The following is a 21119-nucleotide window of genomic DNA, read 5'->3' as shown; positions in this document are numbered from 1 at the left end:
GTAAAAGAAGCCAGGCACCAAAGCACAAGTTCTGTATGATTCCATTGCTATGGAATGTCAAGGATATGAAAATCTAAATAGAAACGGAAAATAGACTAGTGGTTTTCTGCTAGGCAGGGATGATGAGAGATTGGGTAGTGATGGCTAAGGGGCACAGGGTTTCTTTGGAGAGTAATGAAAAAAATTTTTTTAATTGTGATGGACACACAACTCAAGGAATATACTAAAACCACAGAACTGTAGAGTTTAAGTGGGCGAGTTGTGTAGTATATGAATTATATCTCAATAAACTTGTTAAAATGTCATCACAAATCAGGTAAGCTACTTAAAGCAAGTGGTGTCAAGACCTGTTTTTGGAGCCCTAATGTCCTGAAAAGGCAGGAAAGGCTGGCCTTGGGGCAGTAACTTCTCAGAACCATTGAGAAACACCCAAGCAGCCCTAAATATAAGATCCTGAGAGTGCAGCCAAGTGTCAATATAAATAACAACACTGAGGTACACCCTGGATAAAGGCTCAGTGAGTGCCACAATGCAATTTATTTTTGCCTGTCTAGCCCTGGGGCCTGGAAGAATACCTAACCTGTAGTGGCTACTCAAAAACTGAATTTCAGTACAGGCCTGTGGCAGTGAAGTGAATTTATTTCTCTGAGCTCTAATACTTCCCTGTGTGACTCCAGACATATCCCTTCAACCAGCTGAACCTCACAGGCTCCTTCCTAAAATGCAGAGACAGTTACTCTTGGACATCCTCAATCTGAGGTTCCACATTTCTATGAATTAGGCAACCCATGCAAGGGGGCCTGGATATGGAGAAAAGAAACTCCTATAGGGATCTTGATAGAGCCTGAGACAACCACCCACTCAGCATGGGCAAACATCATTACACATACTTATCTAGAGTCTCCCAGGAGTCAGGTTCCCAGCCAGGCACAGGGACAACATCCCTGTGAAATGGGATAAAAAATGAACAAGATTCCTCAACGTGCTCACATGGGTGGGGGCATGGGACCTATGAGTAGCTAATTGTAAAACAATTCTACCCCTAGAAAAGTTGAAAGATCCAAGTGGAAACAGAATTTCAACATTGGGTATTGAAAGGAATCAGATCCCAGGTCTGACAAATGCTGAGTCAGTGGCAACGTGTTTGTCAGAGTTCCTACAAGAAATACTCACTCTGAGAGCAGAATTTCGGGAGGTGGGGGACGTGGCCACACCACCACTTCCTCACCACTCCACAATGGGCCCACAAAACCTTGGCTCGATTCTCACCCTGTGGCCCTAATTGAACTAGTGTTTTTGAACATCCTTGGATGCCTGGAACTGGCAGTGTCTTTCAGCTCAGCCACCCACACAATAAGTTGTAGGCCAGCATCAGCCATTAGAGGATCTTGGGGCACAACTGGCATTGAAGACATTTCATTAAGTGCAACTAGATGGACATTGCAAATAGTCAGTGACAGCTGGGAAAACAAGTCTCTGGTACGTGTGACCCATCACACTGCAGGTCACTATAAAAGCAGAACAGAAAAATTATTTCATTGATATTTCAAGGCTAAGGCAGAAAGTTTTCCCACAATTTCTATGTTTGGATTTGTCTATTACTCATTTAAAAATGCATTAAAACCAATATATGCAATTTACAACCCCAAATCTCTGGGATAATCCAAATCATTATGTCCAAACCCATTTATCTTCTCCCTGGAGCACATGCATAAAAGAGGCATCCAGTGTGAGCTAAAGATTATGGATGAGTGAATCATTCAGCTCAGCTCCAGAGGCTTCTAAGGCGCCATCCGCCTGTAAGATCCAGGTGTAACCAATTATCATCTGGAAAACAGGAACTTAGCAATATAACCAATGCCCTTTTTCTTGCACAAGCTTTTTCCGGAAATCTTTGAAAAGCCTACCCCCTAGAACTTCCCTGGAGTGTCTAAATCTCTTAGAATAGTTTCCTCGGGTGATTTAATATCCAAGAGCCTCAGCAATTAACAACGCCCCGACTTGTTGTTTGTCCAATTGGCTCCTTTGTTCATGGTACTATAAAGTTCTGCTGACACCTTGTTATCTCAAATTCCTTTTCCTTTGAGAAGTATCATTTTGGAAATTCAAATTAAATCCTACAAGAATATGTGAAATAGGATGATTTTCTTCTCTATCATAATGATTTCAGTCAAGCAATGCACAAATATTCACTCAAGATCCTCCTCCAGGTCCAAGATACTGTGCTGAGGGTACATTAAGTTGCCAGCACAGACTTGAAAACAATTACAATTGATGATTATGCCTGTTTTGTTTCGTGTTGCTTTTTATTTATTTTTTACTTTTTGGGGTGCTCGAAATTGAACCCAGACCCTCACACATGCTAAGCATGAGCTCTACCATTGAGCTAAATCCCTAGCCTGGTGTTGCTTTTTAAATGAAGAGAACTGGAAACTGTACCACTGGCTGCAGCTGGAGAGGTCACCTGTTCAATGGCTCAAAGTTTTCTATGGTAATTTCTCTGGTCATTTCATCTTATTTTGTATGTTGATTTTTGCGACCATTAAGTGCACATTTTTCTCATTGAATTTGTGATCTAGGGGGTACTGGTTTTTAATTAGGATTGGACCTTCTCTCCAGAAAAAGGTTATCCACACAGATTTTCATTTCCAATATCAAAACTTTTTTAGAGAAGTCCACAGACGCCCTAATTTAACCTTCCATGGACAGCATTGCCATCTTGACATCAGCATCTCTCAGCACAAACCTTCAACATCCAGGCCCAGTGCTCCTGCATGGCTCCTCTGTGCTCCCAGGGCTCATGGACCCATTTGTATTATAACATTTGCCACCTGAAATAACTCTGCTTCTATTTCCCCATAAGAATAAAAAGTACTGAAGAGAAGAAATTCTATTCCTTCTCAACCTCATATCCTACCCATACAACTACTTCATCATTCATATCTACTTTAAAAAGCAAGTCTCTGGGTAGAACCCAGGTTTCATTAGAGAAGGCAAAAATTGATTCCATTTCAGAAGCGAATTCAAATTTCCTAGAATAAGAGCAGGCTTAAAAGACTACCTCCTTCCCTAGATAAATGTGCCCCAAAGGCTAGTAGTCAAGAAATTACACAATCAAGAAGTGAGAGGCTAGCTTGTGAATCTTCCACAAACTGAAATTCTGGAGAGGTGATTATTCATGTTACTATTTTGAAAGTGAATTTTTAACCTGAATATTAATCATAACTTGGCTGCTACAAATTTCATACTATGCTATAGCCTGCCCAAAGTAAACCTTCCTCTGTTTAAACTCTCCCTTCACTTTCAATTACCAATTTTAGTTGTATTTGCTGAAAGGGGAATTTATGTAGTACACATATTTACATTTACTAAGGAAACCATTCAACTATTTTGGAAGGGCCCAGTGCAAAGTGGCCAACAAAAATAATAAATGCAAACTCCAGCTTGTGGCTACACTTAGTCTCTCATCTTACAGCCCCCAACAGAGACGGTTATTGCTTAGAAAATGCTCATGGATTTAAAAGGAACCTCTGCAGCCAGCAAGCCATAGCACTAAGTAGCTAAATTCACAGTGGCACAGAGCACTGTTTACCTGTGCACATGTTTCTTTCAGGGTTTTTTTTTCTGTCCAATGACTTATCACCAGAGTTGCAGGGAGCCATTAACTCATTAACCACAAATATCTACTTGGCACCAAGTGTGTTGCTAGGCAGTGTGGGAAATATGAATAAAGGGAAGACACAGCTTGTGCTGTGTCCTGCTTTTAAGGGCTCAGGATCTAAGTAAGAGGAGCCCATAAATTATAATAGTAATAATGTATGGCATGTGTGAAAAATACAAAAGAGACCCATGAAGAGTTGTGAGTTTTTAAACGAAGACAAAAGGCTTTCCACTTCAGGGATCAAGGAAAAGTTTCAGGGGTCTGGGGTTGTAGCTTAGTTGGAGAGCACATGATTAGCCTGAGAAGGGTCATGGGTTCTATTCCTGGCTCTGAAAAAAAAGGACAGGTTTCATCAAAGTGGGTGTGTCGCTGAAAACTGGGCAGAATTTAGACAGACACATAGCCACAAGGAGGGATTTCAGGTACAGGAATCAGCATCTCCCAAGAAGAAGGGAAACGTAACTCAAATTCTATAAGGATAGGCAATCTACTTTGGCTGGATTTTAGGAAACTGGGTGGGGGGACTAGAAAATTAGGATAGAAGCAAACTATGTGACTCCCCTACAACAACTGAGAACTTTTTACTTCAGAGAAGACAGGGAGCCAGTGCTCTGAGTAGAGGGATGATATGATAAAAATGGTACTAACGTAAGTATACTTAGAAGATCAAGATGTGGCAAGAGAATGTAGATGTCTTAGAATGAGGAGAGAGACTAAAAATGAAAAAATTATGGTAATGATCTAAAGGAGAAGCACTGTAATTTGATTATGTTTCAAGGTGGGAAGTCAGTGCTTTAATGATGACTTCTGGTGTGTCATTCAGCTCCCAAATCTGAGAAATGAGAAGTAGTAACAATAATATACTATACTAAAAGCATTACCAATGAAGACAATGCCAGACAAAAATGGTCTGTTCTCCCTAGCATATCTCGTTTTTTATTGCAGAGTTCTTTTGTCAGCTGATTATATGTTTTAAGCCCAAATAGAAATTTCTAGCATGCTCCTGTTGAGACCTTAATTGTATAGCCTGAGCCAGGTGCCCGGTTCCTAATACTTATCTCCAAATGTGGCAGTTGAGAAAACTGCTTTGTCTGATGTGATCTGGTTTGGCTTTTAACAACCCTTCCTAGGTTTTCTGAACAGTGAAACCACACTACTTTCCTAGTTTTCTCCAGACCTAGAGAGATTGCCAAAGCGTTCCTTAGTGGCCACCATGTTCATTCTTCATCTTCAGCTTCATAAAAAATCTCAGCTATAAAGGCTTCAAGAGTTTATCTGGAAAAGGAATCAATCAAAACCCCCCTCTTTTATTGTCAGGAGCAATGCTACATAATTTTAGGGAAAAATCATTTGATTAGGCCTAGTTCTCCTGCCTACAGGCCAGCTATGGCATTTCGAGACATGATTCCACTTTGGCCCCCGGTCACAACTGAGACCTCAATGATACGGTGATGCTGTGATTCTCCAGGACAAGATTACACCAGCTGAAGACATCCTGGGAGGAACCAAATCTTCATCTACTCAGTTCCTCATTGTTCTTGGATTGTTACACTTTGTCTATCCAGACGTACTGAACTCTCTGCAAGTCATTTGTTACCCTTGTTTATCCCAATGCACTGAACTCTGTTTCTCCTGATGTACTGAATAAAAGGTGCGGTAAGCTTGGGGCTTTCGTCTTTGCCGCCCAAAGCAGCACGGATCAGACCCAAAGCTCAGCTTCTTCTCAAAGTCTCATTTTTTCTACCTTTCCTATGTAATAAGTTAATTCACCTTGTGCTTCCGTGGCTCGCAGGAGACTAGGACTCACTGCAGAGGTTCTAGTAACTTCCCCTTTCCCTGTTCCCTACATTTTATAAGCATACAAATACAATGAAGCACAAACAGCCTTGCTAGGAACTCTCCATATACTTCTGTGGGTTTTTGTAGGTACTGCATCTTTGCTAAGCTGCAGAAGAATAAATCAGGGCCAGAAAAGCTGCATCAAATTCAAAATGGAAGAACTCCAGAGTCCTTCTAGGGGTGGAAATGGGAATGATTTGCTCTCAGTCTGACAGATTTGCTTATAAAAGCTCAGATGTTTACATAATCAGGGTGCTGATGGGCCCTAGTTCAGAAGTTCCAGATTCAAGGCATCTTACTTTCTCTCTTACTGGATACATGATGCCTTACTGAGACAGTATCACCAAAATGATCTTTAAAATCTGTCACCCCACACTTAGGGAGAGCTCAGCTGATGTGATTTGCCTCCAGATTCTTTGATCTAGAGTTTTCCCTCCACAGCCTTCTAAAACCTCTGGCTTGAACTGAAATCCCTACCTCTGACTTCCACAGCCCCAGTACAGCTCGGTTTCCAAGACACCCCACTGAGACTTGCCAAGGGGGTGCTCCAATTGACTTCAGTCTGTCTGTAATCTGAGCAGAGCCACAGGCAGGTTAGGGACCAGTGCAAGTGGTAGCAAGGAGATGCATGGTGGCTCCCAGCTGAGGTAAAGGAGGGGGAGTCTGTAGGCTGCAGAGGAGCCAGGAAACACCAGAGACAAGTCCCAAACAATGAGAGGCAGTAAGTGCCCAAACTGGCAAATCCATAATCCTGTGGGGTGTGGTGCCCTGGCAGCAAGCTATACTATACAGGGGTAGGAGTTAAAAGGACAGGCAGGTAAGGGAGGTCAGATGGAAAAGAAGTGGCCCCCTTCCTCAGAAAGCTTAAACTACAAGTTGTGATTCTGAGGTGGCTCACAAGCACCTTCCAAATCAGCCACAAAGGCTACCTCTAGATTCTCATCTGCTTTCCTCATCCCTTAAAACTACTCCTTGTCTGCTAAATTACTTCCTCTTCCTCTCTAGGTTCACTTTAACCCGACTCTTGCCAAAGGGCATGGGAACCTGGGCACTAACACCCAACAGGCATGGCAGTTACCTGGAGAACAGTCTCCCTTTCCCTTTGCCCCCAGTCAGTTACTACAAAACAGCTGAAAACTTGCAAGCATCAGCTCAAAGCACAAATGTTCCTGTTTATTAATTTATACATTTGTTTCATTCATTCATTCATTTGGGAAATGTACGGAGAATTCCCAGCAGCCATCCCTCCATCTCCCAAGCAGGCTACCTGGGAACCCCTCAGAATATGGGACGTTCTTTCTCAGACCCCAGAGTTAAACTGCCCGCAGTGTTGCTGAATGCAAAGCCAAATATTTGCACATTCTATAGTTTCCATCACCCACTTTTTCATTAAACACTAAATTAAAGCCCTGCGTGGATTTCCTCTTCGTTCCAAGGCCGTTGCCCTGCTCCCCTTGAAGACTTCAATCAATGTGAGGAATTTAGTTACAGCTTTCCAAAGGACATTTGAAATGATAATTTTGCCCACATCCATAAGAGAGAGCCCCGATAAACTCCAGGGTCCCCTTGGATGCTGGAGACCACGCTCTCCAGCAACAAGAACTCATACCCCCTGTTCAGCAGAGCCTCACGCGGATCCTTCTTTCCCTCGGGCTAACCAAGTGCTGGCCACAGGTCAACACTCAGCTGGCGCTTCTCATTCAGAGACACAGGCTTTCTCAGAATCCCCAGCAGGGGGGGGTAGAGAAGGCGGCGGAGGCTCCGCCCATGCCATCCACAAGCGTCCCTCTGCTGTGACTCCGGCCTGCGACGCCTGTGGGGCGGGGGGGACTTCGTGCGGGAGGGGTAGGGAGTACTTTCTGGACAAGTCGCCAGGTCCCGAGTCCCGGCTGTTAGCAACCGTGAGAGGTAAAACGCCGGTGGCGAAAGAGTAGCAAACTAGCTTGCAGCCAAACTATCTTTGTAACCTCCGATGCCAATGGAGGCTTGATTTGAACCTTGAACCTGGAAACCTAGGACACAGAGAGGGTGCTTGGGCTTGGATTCCGGGCGCCGTGAAGGTGCCCCAAGAGTGCTGATGGGACGATCCGCTCTCGCTTCAGCGTGCCCAGGCTCGAACCCGACTCCCTGGGATTGGGAAAGACGAGTTTGGAGTAGACAAAGGGCGCCCCCAGCACCTCCCTCTATCCCAAGCAAAAGATCCCAGGGGCGGCTCCGGGGGTACCTGTAGCCCAACTGGGTAGAAAGCCCCACTTCTGGCTCCTACCTGGGAAGCCGCTGCTCGGCGGGACGTGCAGCAGCACCAACAGCAACAGCAGCAAGGGCAGCAGCAGCAGCACGGGCCGGAGTACCGGGCTCCCCATGGCGAGCTGCGCTTCGCTACACTGGGCAGCGCAGCGCGCTTCCAGGGGGCGAGAGGAGACCGAGGAGACCCAGGGGCTGCGCTAGGAGCGGGTAAAGGCCGAGCTGGAAAACTCCTCCTCTCGCCTTTCCCTCCTTCCCTCCGGCTCGGAGCCTGCCCCCTTCCTCCGCCTCCCCGGAACACAGCGCAGTTTGGGGCTCCGACCCACCCATCTACCCCCTCCTTTTGTGTCAGCACTTCTTCTGGAAATGAGGCTGTCCTCTCAGGACCACACAGTGCCAAGGACTTGCCCCAGTGACCCAAAATATCCTTCAGTGGCTTTCTTTGCTCCATTCGCTCTCCCTCTTACCGCCTCGCAGATCCTGGGTTCCTAGAACGCTGCCTTCTGTGGAGAAAACTTTATAAGTCCCCAGAAAGAGAAGCGGTAACCTAGAGGTCTAGAGTGGCCCGCTGCGGCTGGATACCACGGCCACATTCTCTGATTTGACCCTTGTGACCACCCCCAAGTTCTCTATTATTATGCCCCCTTTAGCCAGAAGACGCTGAGGCTTAGAAACTTGTTCAGGTTCACCCTGTTGTGGCAGAGTGGAGACTGCAACCTAGGTGTGCAGTTATGCCTGTACCCAACGTTTTTTGTTTCTTTTTTGCAAAAGAATGGATCGAGGTCTAGGCTGGGTGCTTGCCTGCTCTATTGCGGTTAGGAGGGGATTCTCCCTCCAGGTCAGATGGGAAAGCACAAGGTACAGAAAGTTCCCTGTCTCACCCACACCCTCAAGGATGGAGTTTCCTGCAGCCAGATCTCCCCATTTACTGGGCTGTTCTCAGGCCCTCCAAAGGCGTCAAGGCCAGCCCAGAGCCTCCACCCTGTGGTCTGGCATGGCTGGATGCTAGCATCAGGATAGGGTTACCAGGCTGCCCCCAGGATGGATCTGGTTTCTTTCACTTGAGAAAGCCTCTAGCTGTTTTGTTTTTGGTAAACCCATAGGGCAGTTCAGTGCCCCTTTGCTGCTCTGGGTACATCTTAGCTAAGGCAAATTCCAGTCAGGTTTCCTGCATTAGGTTGTGCAGTTTGCACACTGCCCAAAGGTACCCGGAGGAAAGGGCAAGTGTGAGTCCAAATCCAGCCACCTCTGGGTTCAAAGAGACCTGTGCCTTGAGCCAGGGATTTAGCTCCATGGTTCTGCCACCTGCTTCTGGATCCCCAGTACCAAAAAAAAAAAAAAAAAAAAAAAGAGCCCTGTGCCTTGACAGAGGTCACACCCATTGTAACAGTGCACCTTTCCCTTTGTCAGGTAATCTGGTCCCTTAGCTAGGCTGAAGCCCCTGGGAGCTGAAGATTTTGAATTACAGAAGCCCCAGGCTTGAACTTCTATTTTACCCTCTATACTGCTGGGGGAGGAGGGGGCCAGTGGAACTTCTTTTCATCTCCTGTGCATTTTCCCACAGCTGCTGCCTCCTCAGGGAGCCAGTATCCCTTCTGTAACCCACCTTCACAAGATGAGGAGGTCAGGCTCTTCTGGGGCTTCTATCAAACCAGATTCTACAGGGAGTTTTCAATCCTGTCCACACATGAAGCCAACCCCCTGCCAGGGGAGCATCATGAAAATACCACATCCAGACTCAACCCAAGGCCAGTGATGGGAAACCTTTTAGAGCTTTCAGTGATACAAACAGCCTACTGCAGCATGCATGCTGTAGGTTCTCCACCACTGCCCTAGACCAGTGAAATCTGAATCCTTAGGGTTGTGACCCACAGTTTGACCAGATGCATATTTTTGTTCCTCTGTGTCCAGTGATGTAAGTTTTAGAATGGGATAAATTCATGGCTAGAGTTTTCCAATCTAGGCAATACAGTGTGGTACCTCGGTTCATGAACAATTCTATCCACGATTCTGGTCACAAACCGAATTGGACAAGAACTGAATCAAATTTCCTCATAAGGTCAATATTGAACCTAACCATTGAATTTGATTCAGTTCTCACCCAATTCAGTTTGCAACCAGAATCGTGGAAAGAATTAAGTTCATGAACCGAGGTGCCATTGTATTGCCTAGGTTTGTGAACCAAGGTACCACCTATTGACACTAGTGGCTGGATAATTTTTTGTCGGGGAAAGGAGCTTCCTTGTGCACCAAAGAATGTTTAGCAGCATCCTTGGCATCTACACTCCCATTCCCCAGTTGTAACAACCAAAACATGTCTCCGGTCAATGGCAAATGCCCCCCAGGGGAAAAATTGCCCCCACTTGGGAACCACTGATCTAGGCCCATGAACAAGGGCTAATATATACCCCAAAGTCTAGGTCCAGGCTACCCTGTCAAGTGACCTTCCTTTCCTATGTCACTCCTAAAGCAAGATCTCATAAATGCCTGTACACATTCTGTGACTGGGCTGAGAGGGAACATCTGGCTCTCTCTTATCACCTGAGTCTGACTGAATTACAACAAACACCAGACTAGCTGTTGAAAGTGACTCTCCTTACTGCCCTAAGCAAATACCAATCAGATATTTATTTATTTACTATTCCAGCCCTCTCTCTGATAAAAAGGATGAAGACAGAGGGACAGTGGAGGAAAGAGGCTAACAATTCATTCTACAGTATCATGATACAACAGGATAGTTGAGTAGATTCATAATTTTTAAAGTAACATACAGGTTAATGAGTTTTGATAGAAATGAAGAGAAGTCATACAGAAAGTACCACAGATCCATGAACTTATTCTTGTCCTGCTTGACATTACTAAGTTAGGAAAAAAGACATTTTGGGCATGAGACATGAAGATAGGAAAGCAAGAAATAAATTCCAAATACCTCTAGAGGCAGGAATGCTACACTAACTTGAAACCTGAAAAGACGGCAAGGACAAATATGATGCACTATCTTAGATCTGGAAAATCACATATTAAATCTAAGAATACCTGGAAAACCAAGTAGTCTCCTCCCTCCATCAGACTCATCTGTATAAATAGGTGTGTATAAAGTGTTTATTTAGCAATTGTGTAGTATCAAAAGTTTGTTGATGTTTCTGTACATATAGATATACAACAGGTGAATTGTTTAATCAAGTGTGTCCATGCATGTCCATCTCATATGTGATGGAACACCATGTGGCCATTAAAAATATGATCAAGACACATTCATACTGCCATGAAATAAATGTACCCAAGATATCTTGTTTAATGAAATAAAAAGGAGCAAAATAATACATATATCTTGCTACTATTTGTGTTATGGGGAAAAGATGATACCATACCAGGCCATGGGGAAGGCAGAGCAGGAGGAATCATTTTTTATTATTATACAATCCTTTGTACTGTTTAAATGTTTAAACATATGATATTTCCTTTTTAAAGTAAATGAATAAATAAGCTATTGAAAATGATTTTTTTTTTTTTTTTTTTTTTTGGTACTGGGGATCAAACTCGGGACCTTGCGCTTACAAGGCAGGTGGCAGAACTGAAAATGATTTTTTTAAACCCAACTACACAGATACAGAGAAGGCCAAAGATAGCTTCACAGTCCTCTTTTGGGTCCTCCCTTCCAAGATGACCAAAAAAAGAAGGAACAACGGTTGTGTCAAAAACGGCCATGGCCACGTGCAGCCAATTCACTGCACGAACTGTGCCCGGTGTGTGCCCAAGGGTAAGGCCATTAAGATCGTCATTCAAAACATAGCAGAGGCCGCTGCCGTCAAGGAGGTTTCCGAAGCGAGGGTCTTCGACTCTTACGTGCTTCCCAAGTTCTATGTGAAGCTGCATTACTGTGTGAGTTGTGCCATTCACAGCAAGGTGGTCAGGAATCGATCTCGTGAAGCCCAGAAAGACCGAACACCTCCATGCCGATTTAGACCTGCTGGTGCTGCCCCACGATCCCCACCAAAGCCCATGTAAGGACCTGGGTTTTAATGGACTGAAGAAAAGTCATCTTCGTTCAGAGGGAATGAACTAATAGAATGGATGTTACACTTTAAAAAAAAAATAGCTTCACAATAGTACCTGTGACAGTGTAGTGAAGTTGCCCACAAGAAAGACTTCCAAGCACCTCTGGGACATGCAGACAGCATCTGTCCTGTACTCTGAAGAATTCTCAAGTGCTGGGCAAAGTGCCCAAGCGGGGAAGAAGCGAATGTAGACATCAAAGTCTGGCGGGAGGAACAGAGGTGTCTTTCTAATCTGTGCGGTGTTGAGGAGGTTGAATCCAACAACACAGTCTTGTCCCCTCAGTCAGAGCTGAATGAGTGGAGAAGGAAGGAAATGGATTTCCAAGATTCACTCCCACTTTCTTGGTTGATCTTTGAAGGAGTACCTGGCAGTCACCCAGCTACTGAAGAAGAGGAATATTCTGAGAAAGTCAGAGTCAAAGCTAGCCTCTCTATTTACCCATTCCTACCTCCCACACATCCTCATTCTCCTACCACCCTCTCAAACCAGTTCTTCAGTTCTTCCCTTTCCACATCCTTTCACAGTAAAGGGGTGCAAGTTTAAGGGGAAATGGGGTGGCTCACTGTACCTCGGAAGCAGAGTAAAAGCCAAGAAGAAACTCAGGAGTGAGTGAGGCATCCTAGGGCAGTGCATCATGAACTATATATTTTTTTTGACATTTCCAACCCATTATGGATCCAGGCTTTTGGAAAATCAACAAATACGACTCACTAGAGAAACAGAATGAAAAACAACTCAAATACATACAGGATCAATTGAATAATTTGTCCCTATGAGCATGGAGAAGGCATGGACTCTTATTTATGAGGTATTTTTACTAGTGCATTTTTGCAGTACTTGATGATTCCATTTATTGTGGGGAGTTTGTACATGTACAAAACATACTTTTATTCTTTTGTGCCCCCTTCTCCTCCCATTTCTCCCTGCTCCCTCCAACTCTTGATCCCTTTCACATTTGAAAAAGCTCTATTTCTATTTTCGTCTTTCAGTTGCTTTTAAATCCCTTTTCCCTTCCTTCCCTCCCCCTTCCATTTCTGTTCCCCTTCCCATTTGAAAACTATCTCTCCACTTTTTAATAGGTATCCTTTATTTTGCTCTTTATATTTTGGGTTTCTCATATAAGAGAAACCATGTAATATTTAAACTTGTGTGTCTGATTTATTTCACTTCACATTATGGTCTCAAGGTGCATCCGTATAATAACTAAATCTTCAAATAGCCTATATGTCCATCAACAGATGAATGGATAAAGAAAATGTCGTACTGATACACAATGGAATACTGCTCTTCCATAAAGAAGGATAAACTTGAGGCAGTTGTAGGCAAATGTTTCACTGGCTCTTTTTTTTTTTTTTTGTACCAGGGATCATACTCGGGTCCTTGCGCTTGCGCAGCAGGCGGTCACTGGCTCTTAAACGAACTATATCTGTCACAAAGTACACAAGCATGACTTTGAACCATATCCCATACAGCTTGATTATAAAGCTTAGTATTTGGAAATTGATGAGTCATATTTTAGCTACAAAATCAAGTATCATCACAGCCATGCTTTGGAGGGGGAAATATGGGTTTCTGTTACTAGAAATGCTACCCATCAACCAGTTGTTTGTTACTTAAAAATTATCGACAACTATGTTTCCCAAACTTTGCTGCCTATTGTGAGTTCTATAATTCAGCCTGGCCTTCCTTACCATTCTCTCGGTTCATGAGCTTTGAATGACATTCAGCCTTGCCTTGGTTTCCAACATGCTCAGGTCAACTATAATGATCCCAACTTTGGTTTGTGTCACCTCTTGGCTTACATACCCAAAATACTGAGTCCTATTAAAATCAATGAAAAGCAAAATATAAGATAAGAAGAGGAGTTTTCTATGATACGTTGAACTCATATTTGGCTAAATTAATGTAGCACAACTGATTTGAAAATAATACTTTCATTTCCTTTATACTGCATATAGCAGAACAATTTCCTGTTAACTAATACGATACTTTGACTTTTGGTTTTAGTATGTTTTAGTATAAATATCCAGGGACAAATTCTTCAAATGAATACATCTAAGAAACAAATTGTTCAATTGATGTGACACAGAAAATAAAAGCCCGAGATGTTATTATTAGATCCCACGAAAGGCAAATTATTCCATCAAATTGCTATAATGATTTCTAAGGTTACATTCTCTATTTTTTCCACTTGTCTCATGGTGGACAGAACCAAACAATTCAGACTACAGCACCAGCTCTGGTACCATGCTTTGAGTAGTGCAGTGATACTGGATTTAGTCTTTGATATAAGGCACCACCCTTAGCCACTTTCCTCACTGGAACAAAATGCCCAACCTTGACAAGTTAAAGAAAGAGAGGTTTATTTTGGTTCATCTTTTTAGTCCATGGTCAGCTGGCTCCCAGAAGAAACAGCATGGTGGGAAAATCTGGTGGAAGAAAGCTGCTCACATCATGGTGCACAGGAAGCAGAGAGAAAAGGGAGGAGCTGGGAAGGGAGATATAACCTTCCAGGTCACACCCCCAGTGACTCACTTCTTCCAATCAGGCCCCACTTCTTAACTGTGCATTAATCCACTGATGAATGTGATACCTTCATGATCCAATCATCTTCCAAAAGCTCCACTTCTGAACATGTGAGGCTTTTGGAGAGACATTCTAGATCTAAACCATAACAACACCTATAAAAACTATACACTATGTTAGACTTTCCAATAACTTAACAACAGAAGAACCAGGTGATTTGACACTAGTTTATTGGCATCATGTTGAATGAATGCCAGATGGGTAGCATGCGTTGGGCTAGTACTTGTGCTCTATTAAAAACCTAGCTCTAGAAGGTTCAAGTTAGAATGCTCAAGGTCAAGATCAAAGAAATAGCTAATGAGAGTGTATGAATAGTATCTATTTACAATTTTCTTGTTTAGAGACTTCTTACTAGGATAAATATTCAGAATGAAACAATGCAAGCTCTAAGGATTGAAAAAATTCTGCAGCACAAGAAAAAAACGACTGTTTTTACTCTACAGATTCAAAGGAAAACAGATCTGTTATAAAACTATGGAAAAAGAAAAGATAATTTCATAAAATATCTATGTGATGTTTACAGAAAATATTCAAGAAACATACTTCTATAAAGTAGGACTTGGAGGCCAGAAAGAAAATAGACAAATGCCAGAACACAGAAATTTAAAAATGAAATTAACAACTTTCAGTGAAAGTTGTCACATATTTGGAAGCCATCATTCTTGTCCTTACAAAAAGGAAAAGCTGGGCATATTAAAAATTGATGACTTTTCTCCGACTCAAAAGAGAACTGGGCTTTTAGGGCAAATTGCTATCCTTTGCCATCTGGAAAGACAAACAAGTCCAGGGAATCACAGCCAAGATCTGAAGCAGAAGACATGCTGGAAGTCATAAACTTTTTGTTTTATATCTTTATTGGTACATTTTAGGTATACAATACATTTACATTTATCACTGGGTGTTTGTACCTGAACATGCTGCATCTTAGTTCTTATTTTTTCCCCATTATCTGTGTGCCCTTCACCCCCTCCACCCTTCCCTATTTACATAGACTTTGTTTCCATTTGTTTTCTTTCTCATAATTTTTCTTTTCCCTTCTTCCCTTTCCCCTTCCCCTCCTGCCACCCCTACACCTTTGGACCTTTTCCTTTTCAAATTATCAATTATTCATTTTAATCATTTTCATCCTTATTTACACTTTCAATTTCTCACTAGAGAAACTATTTGGTATTTACACATGTGTGTCCTGTTTATTTCACTAAAGAGTATGGCCTCAGTATGCATCCATTTAGCTATAAATGACTCTAGTTTTTCATTCTTTATGGCTGAGTAATACTCCATTTTATAAAAAAACCACATCTTCTTTATTCAGTTTCCAATTGATGGGCACTTGGGCTGTTTCCAAGCTTTAGCTATTACAAACTGTGCCACTATAAACATAGGTGCACATATATCGCTGTGGTATGATTCTTTTAATTCTTTTGGGAAGATACCCAGTAGGGGAATAGCTGGGTCAAATGGGACCTGCAGTCCTAGTTCTTTGAAGTATCTCCATACTGATTTGGAAGCCATAAACTTAAATGGTAACTTGGAAAAAGTGCTGAAGTCTTAGTGTGGAATAATATGAGAATGAAAGACTCTTGGTAGCTGAAGTCATAGCAAGGACTCACACATTGTTGTGGGCTTTATCTTTAAGAATCCTACCAAATTTTCATGATGAAGGTCCAAGAAAGACCCTTCCTGATCTGCCAGAAGGAAAGTAAGATTAATCATTTGACACATGCTCAGAGCCTCCTTCATACTAAAAGAGCTACTCCTTGAGGGGAAAGACTTTACCAGAGCCTTGTCCCACCTTGGGAAAGGCCTTTCCCTGACTTTAGCTCTCTTAGCCACTTCCTATCTCATCTCTAAGGGAGGAAATAAAAAAACTAAGAAAGATTCATGAAGGCTACAGCCCAAGGACACAGGCATACTAAGAGATTAAGCTTTAATCCTAGAACATTTCCCCTCTCTATAGCTTACCATGATATCAACAAGGCTCCAGCACAATGCATGTGGATTTCAGCTGAAAGAGCAGCAAGCCACAGACTATCTCTGAGAAGGAGCATTTGGGAAGCACAAAGTCAAGAAAAGAGACAAATACAGACACTAGAGGAATTCAAAGCCTCTGGCACCAATAGCTACTGCACACGTTAAACACAGGGAAAGTGTTAGTCAGTCAGGTCCCTGTAGTTAGAAGACTGAAGTCCAGTTTTCTTGCTAGTTATTAGGAACTACTGTCCACCCTGTGGACCCCTCCATCTCTGCAGCAGAGAATCTTACTTGCGCCAAATCTCTATCACACTTAAATCTCTCTGACTTCCTCTTTTACCACCAGCCAGAAAAGTCTCTGCTTTTGAGGAGCACATGTGACTAAGTTAGGCCCACCCAGAGGTTTCTACCTTCGGGTCAACTGACTAGTACCCTCAATTTCATATTCAAATTCTAATGGCATGTAACATGACATCATCATGAAGGCTATCTCAAAATTCTATTTATTATAGATCAGTAATGTATATAAATAGAAAATGTATAATGATAAATAATTTTCTTGCATACATAAAATAACTAGATACCAAAGGTTTATGTTGTAGAAGGAATGTGTGATACATATAGACACATAAGAGCTGTAACAGAGACTATATAAAGACATTTCTAATATATAGAGATATTATGTTTGTGAGTGAAAAGAGTAAAGATGAGTAAATGCTTAATCTCTGTGGGGTAGGCATTGATTTGTCTTCCCTGAACAATAGCTCCAAACCTTGGCCATAGCTGTGGTTACATGAGTCACACTGTGTCAGCAGAATTTGTTCCTAGGTTGCTGAATTGGAGGAGACAGCACAGGTCCCATGCAGGCCAATCAGGTACTGTTTAGCAATTTTTAAAATAAAAGCTAGCTATAGTCCCAGTACCTGGGAGGCTGAGGCAGAAGGACTGCAAGTTCAAACCTGACCTGGGTAACTTAGAGATGTAGAAAAAGCCTGTCTCAAAATTAAAAAAAAAATCAAATAAAAGCCTGAGGATGTAGCTCAGTGTGAAGGCCCTGTGTTCAATCCCTAGTACTATACACAAAAAGCAAAACAAAACAAAAAACCCACAAGTGGGTTGAGAGAATCCTTGTTTTCCTCTTTGGTTAGGTGTTGTATGAATGTGAATGCAAATTCTGAGTGGGATCCAAGACAAAAGGATTTTTCTAAGTTTCTGGACAAGTTATTCTGCTACTTGGGCCATAAAACCCAGAAGATACTGTAGTGAATGAAGTATCAGTGGCAGATAGAGATGCATTTTGAAATCTTTGCCAAGCTCCTACGGGAGCAGCAAAGCCAGACCCTTCAAGTTTTAGAGTAAAGCCCTGCTGTACTCTGTAGATAACTACTCTCCTTTTTAGCAACTACTTTCAGCTTACTTCTGGGCTTTAGCAGACACTGAATGTGTAACCATGAGCCACCAAGTTACCATGTCCATCATAAATTGGATGTTGTCCAATTAGTCAAGCCATAAAGTTGGGCATGGATAACATCACTTCATCATCAAATGGAAGAATATATATATTGAGGCTTTAACAGTCCCTGAAGGCACAAATAAGTTGTATGAAGTGGCCTACATGCCCAAGGCCCCTACTGCTACATTTTCACTCTTCCAGCCCACACCAATGGCCTCATGGGGAGTTATGTGTGAAAAGGTAACTGAAGAGGAAAACCTCAGGCCTAATTTCTAGGGAGTTCTGCATGACATCGAAAGCACCACCTGAAAGTACAAAAGCCCTACTCTGACATCCCTGAAGGACAAAATGAAGGGAAAAACCTCAATCCAGGACTTTCTGTAGTCTTCCTGATTACTTGAATGGACACTTTCATTGGATACAGATTTGCCTTCTTTGTCCACAATCCCTTTGCTCAAACTATGAAGCATGGACTTACATAATACCTCATCCCCTATTATAGCACTCTACAAAGCACAACTTCCAAAGAACTCATTTCATAGCAAACAAAATACAGCAACAGGCCCATGCCCACTGAATATACTGGTTTTACTATGTTCTTTGTCCTCCTGAAGTAGCTAGCTTGATAGAAATGGAGTAACCTTTTGAAGACATGCTTATGGCATGAGCTAGGTGGCAACGTGTTTCAGAGCAGGACAATATACTCAAAGAAGCTTTGAGTCAGGATCCAATATATGGTGCTGTTTCTCCTTTAGTCAGTATTCATAAATCCAAGCGCCTAGGCATGAAAATGAGTACCATCACTCACTGTGACTTCTAGGGAGCCAGTAACAAAACATTGCTTCCTCCCTATGATGTAGGCTTTGCTGGTCTAGAAGTCATAGTTCCAAAGGGAGGAATTTTTCTAATAGAAGATCCAACAATAATTTTTTTAAATGGAGCTGGTACTGCTGCCTGGGCACTGTTTGTACCTTATGCCATTGGTGTAACAGTCAGAAAAAGGGGTGATTGTCTAGCCAGAGTATTTAATCCTGACTATAAGGGAGAAAGTCTGCTGCAGTTGTCACACAATGGGTGTAACAAGTAGCATATTTGGAATGCCAGAAATCCTCAAATTTGTCACTTAATACTCCTATGTCCTAGATTCAAAGCAACTGAAAACTATATCCAATTCAGGAAAGATTGCTCATATCTCAAAGTCTTCAAGAATGAAGGTTTGTGTCAATCCACCAGGAAAATCTGTGGCCAGCTGAGGTACTTGTTGAGACCAAAAAGAATAACAATGGATAGTATATAGGAAGAAAATAGTTATTGATATCAGCTATGACCACTGACCATTGCAGAAATGAGAACTATAATGGTTATGAGTATTTCTTCCTTATTTTAATTTTAAAATGCCTGTAGTTATAGTAACCAGATTTTTTAAATTCTTCCCTTTCTCACCATCTTATCATCTAACATAATATGTCTTAATAATAGTTTACTTTGGGGCTGGGGATTTAGCTCAGTGGTTCTACCGCCTGCCTTGCAAGTGCAAGGACCTGAGTTTGATCTCTGGTATCACATACACACACAAAAAATAATAGTTTACTTTGTATCTCAGTACTTAAGTACATAAATTACAAAATACCAAAGGAGTATGTGAATCAGCTTGGAAAAGAATGAATATCATCAATCAAAGATTTTTTTAAAAATAGAATTTGTAGGGGCCAGGGATCTAGCTCAGTGGTTTCACCGCCTGCTGCAGTAGAACCTGAGTTCCACAAGCGCAAGGACCTGAGTTCGATCCCCAGTACCGGAAAGAAAAAAAAAAGGAATTTGTATTCTTTTCTGGAGAAGGGGTTAGCAATTTTTAATTGTATAAAAGATAACTGTATCTTCTGCTAGGCAGAAGTACATTACTGTATTATCTTTATTTAGAGAATAAGTATGCTTTAAGGAGATATGTATGGATGCCAAATTGACTAGGGGTGGATTTTAATGGCTTTGTAATGAATCAACTTATTTAGGCTGAGTTACATTTCTCAGAATCCACTCTCGTTTGTTTCCAGTTAGGATTGGCCACAGGGGAAATATTGGGGAGAGTTGGAGGCTAGAAGGGAAGCACTGGCCATTCTGTAGCTCACACATGTTGCTGATCTGCTGACTCACCTCACTGGTCTGAAGCAACAACTGCGCCCGCAACTGTTCTGCCTTCCCTTGGTGATCCTTCAACTTCTCAGACTCCTGGGTCAAGTGTACGCATTTAGCTCTATGACAAAAAGCCCCACTTCTGCAGGATAAGTTCATCTCTAAGGTCAGAAACAACTAGCACTAACATGAGTTGCAATTCTTTCTCATGGGGTTGTGGCTCATGTTTGTTGGTTTCAGCCTGTTGTTGATCTCCCCTGCTTTACATCTGTCTTTCCTCCCCTACAGTCTACCCATGGGATTCAAACTCCAGCAGCCTCAGACTCAGAGTCAACAGCCACAGAGAGACTGCTTAGCCAGCTCCCACAGTTTCCTAAAGGCAGTTGCTTGTGATAAATCGATACTGGCTTGATATACTATACACCCTGCTGATTCTGCTTCTCTAGTTGATCTTGGACTGAAACAGTTAAAGAGCCAGTGTGGAGGGAAAATGAGTTTGGTTTTGAACATGTCAAGATTGCATAGCTGATGGAATGACACTGTGGAACTGTAGAGGTAAGACATCTGAAATTTAGTAGAAATGAGGAGAGAACATACATTCAAAGTGCTTGCATGGAGGTAAAAGCTGAAGTCATTGGAGTGGATGAGATCCTTATGGATATTAGAGAAAAAGAAAGGCAGAAATAGGATATACAACTCAAACAGAAGAGACTGAAAGAAGCCATACCAAACATCAACTTCTGGATCTTAAGGGAATGTCTGAGTCCCAAGGCAGAAGGACTTTTTTGTTCTAGATAGGATCTGAGGGACTATATACAAAGGAACAGGTCCAAGACTAGAGACAGATAGCAAATGAAACAAAGTAAGGAAGCACTAGTTACATTCTGAGACTAAATCTTTTTCCTATAAGCATTGAGCCCCATGACTTCAAAGACCTCACCCTAGGTTGTAATTTGGCTTATAGCACTACTCTACCTATCAGAGAAGGAGAAGACCAGAACACTTATGAGGCAAGAATACTTTAGTGTGGTAAGGAGAATGTCATCAATTAGTATCCCTGAGGCTATGCATTTGAAAATGAATATAACTGGTGTTGGACTGGGATGTCTTTTGCATAAAGACTATCCTCAGAGGCATGCCTCCACTCAACTATTATGATATTGATCCTTCCACCCC

The 21119-nt window shown here is 42.3% G+C and overlaps 3 protein-coding genes across 4 annotated transcripts in view; 1 reads left to right on the top strand and 2 right to left on the bottom strand.

The window, feature by feature from the left end:
- Srpx (sushi repeat containing protein X-linked) overlaps positions 1-8012 on the bottom strand; it is a 106929-nt gene extending 98917 nt beyond the window's left edge. For both annotated transcript variants that reach the window (XM_004850028.3, XM_013074019.3), the window contains exon 1: positions 7767-8012. In XM_004850028.3, the coding sequence (XP_004850085.1) occupies positions 7767-7863 (97 nt within the window). In that variant the 5' untranslated portion in view covers positions 7864-8012. The remainder of the gene's footprint in view (positions 1-7766) is intronic.
- The window catches only part of LOC101708200 (X-linked retinitis pigmentosa GTPase regulator), a 126914-nt gene that overhangs the window by 15722 nt on the left and 90073 nt on the right, over positions 1-21119 (bottom strand). The window lies entirely within an intron of this gene.
- LOC101707832 (small ribosomal subunit protein eS26) lies at positions 11273-12669 on the top strand. Its single transcript, XM_013074021.3, has one exon. The coding sequence runs from the start codon at positions 11408-11410 to the stop codon at positions 11750-11752; it is 345 nt and encodes a 114-aa protein (XP_012929475.1). The 5' UTR covers positions 11273-11407; the 3' UTR covers positions 11753-12669.

Source organism: Heterocephalus glaber, unplaced genomic scaffold, assembly GCF_053883595.1.
Source record: "Heterocephalus glaber isolate CG9 unplaced genomic scaffold, H.glaber_assembly_v1.0 deba00001547, whole genome shotgun sequence".
Classification (NCBI taxonomy): Eukaryota; Metazoa; Chordata; class Mammalia; order Rodentia; family Bathyergidae; genus Heterocephalus; species Heterocephalus glaber.
Note: the sequence above shows the minus strand (reverse complement) of the source record. Positions and strands in the feature narration are given on the sequence as shown.

Coding starts and splice junctions, on each gene's coding strand:
- LOC101707832 (XM_013074021.3), top strand. CDS start 11,408: ATGACCAAAAAAAGAAGGAACAACGGTTGTGTCAAAAACGGCCATGGC.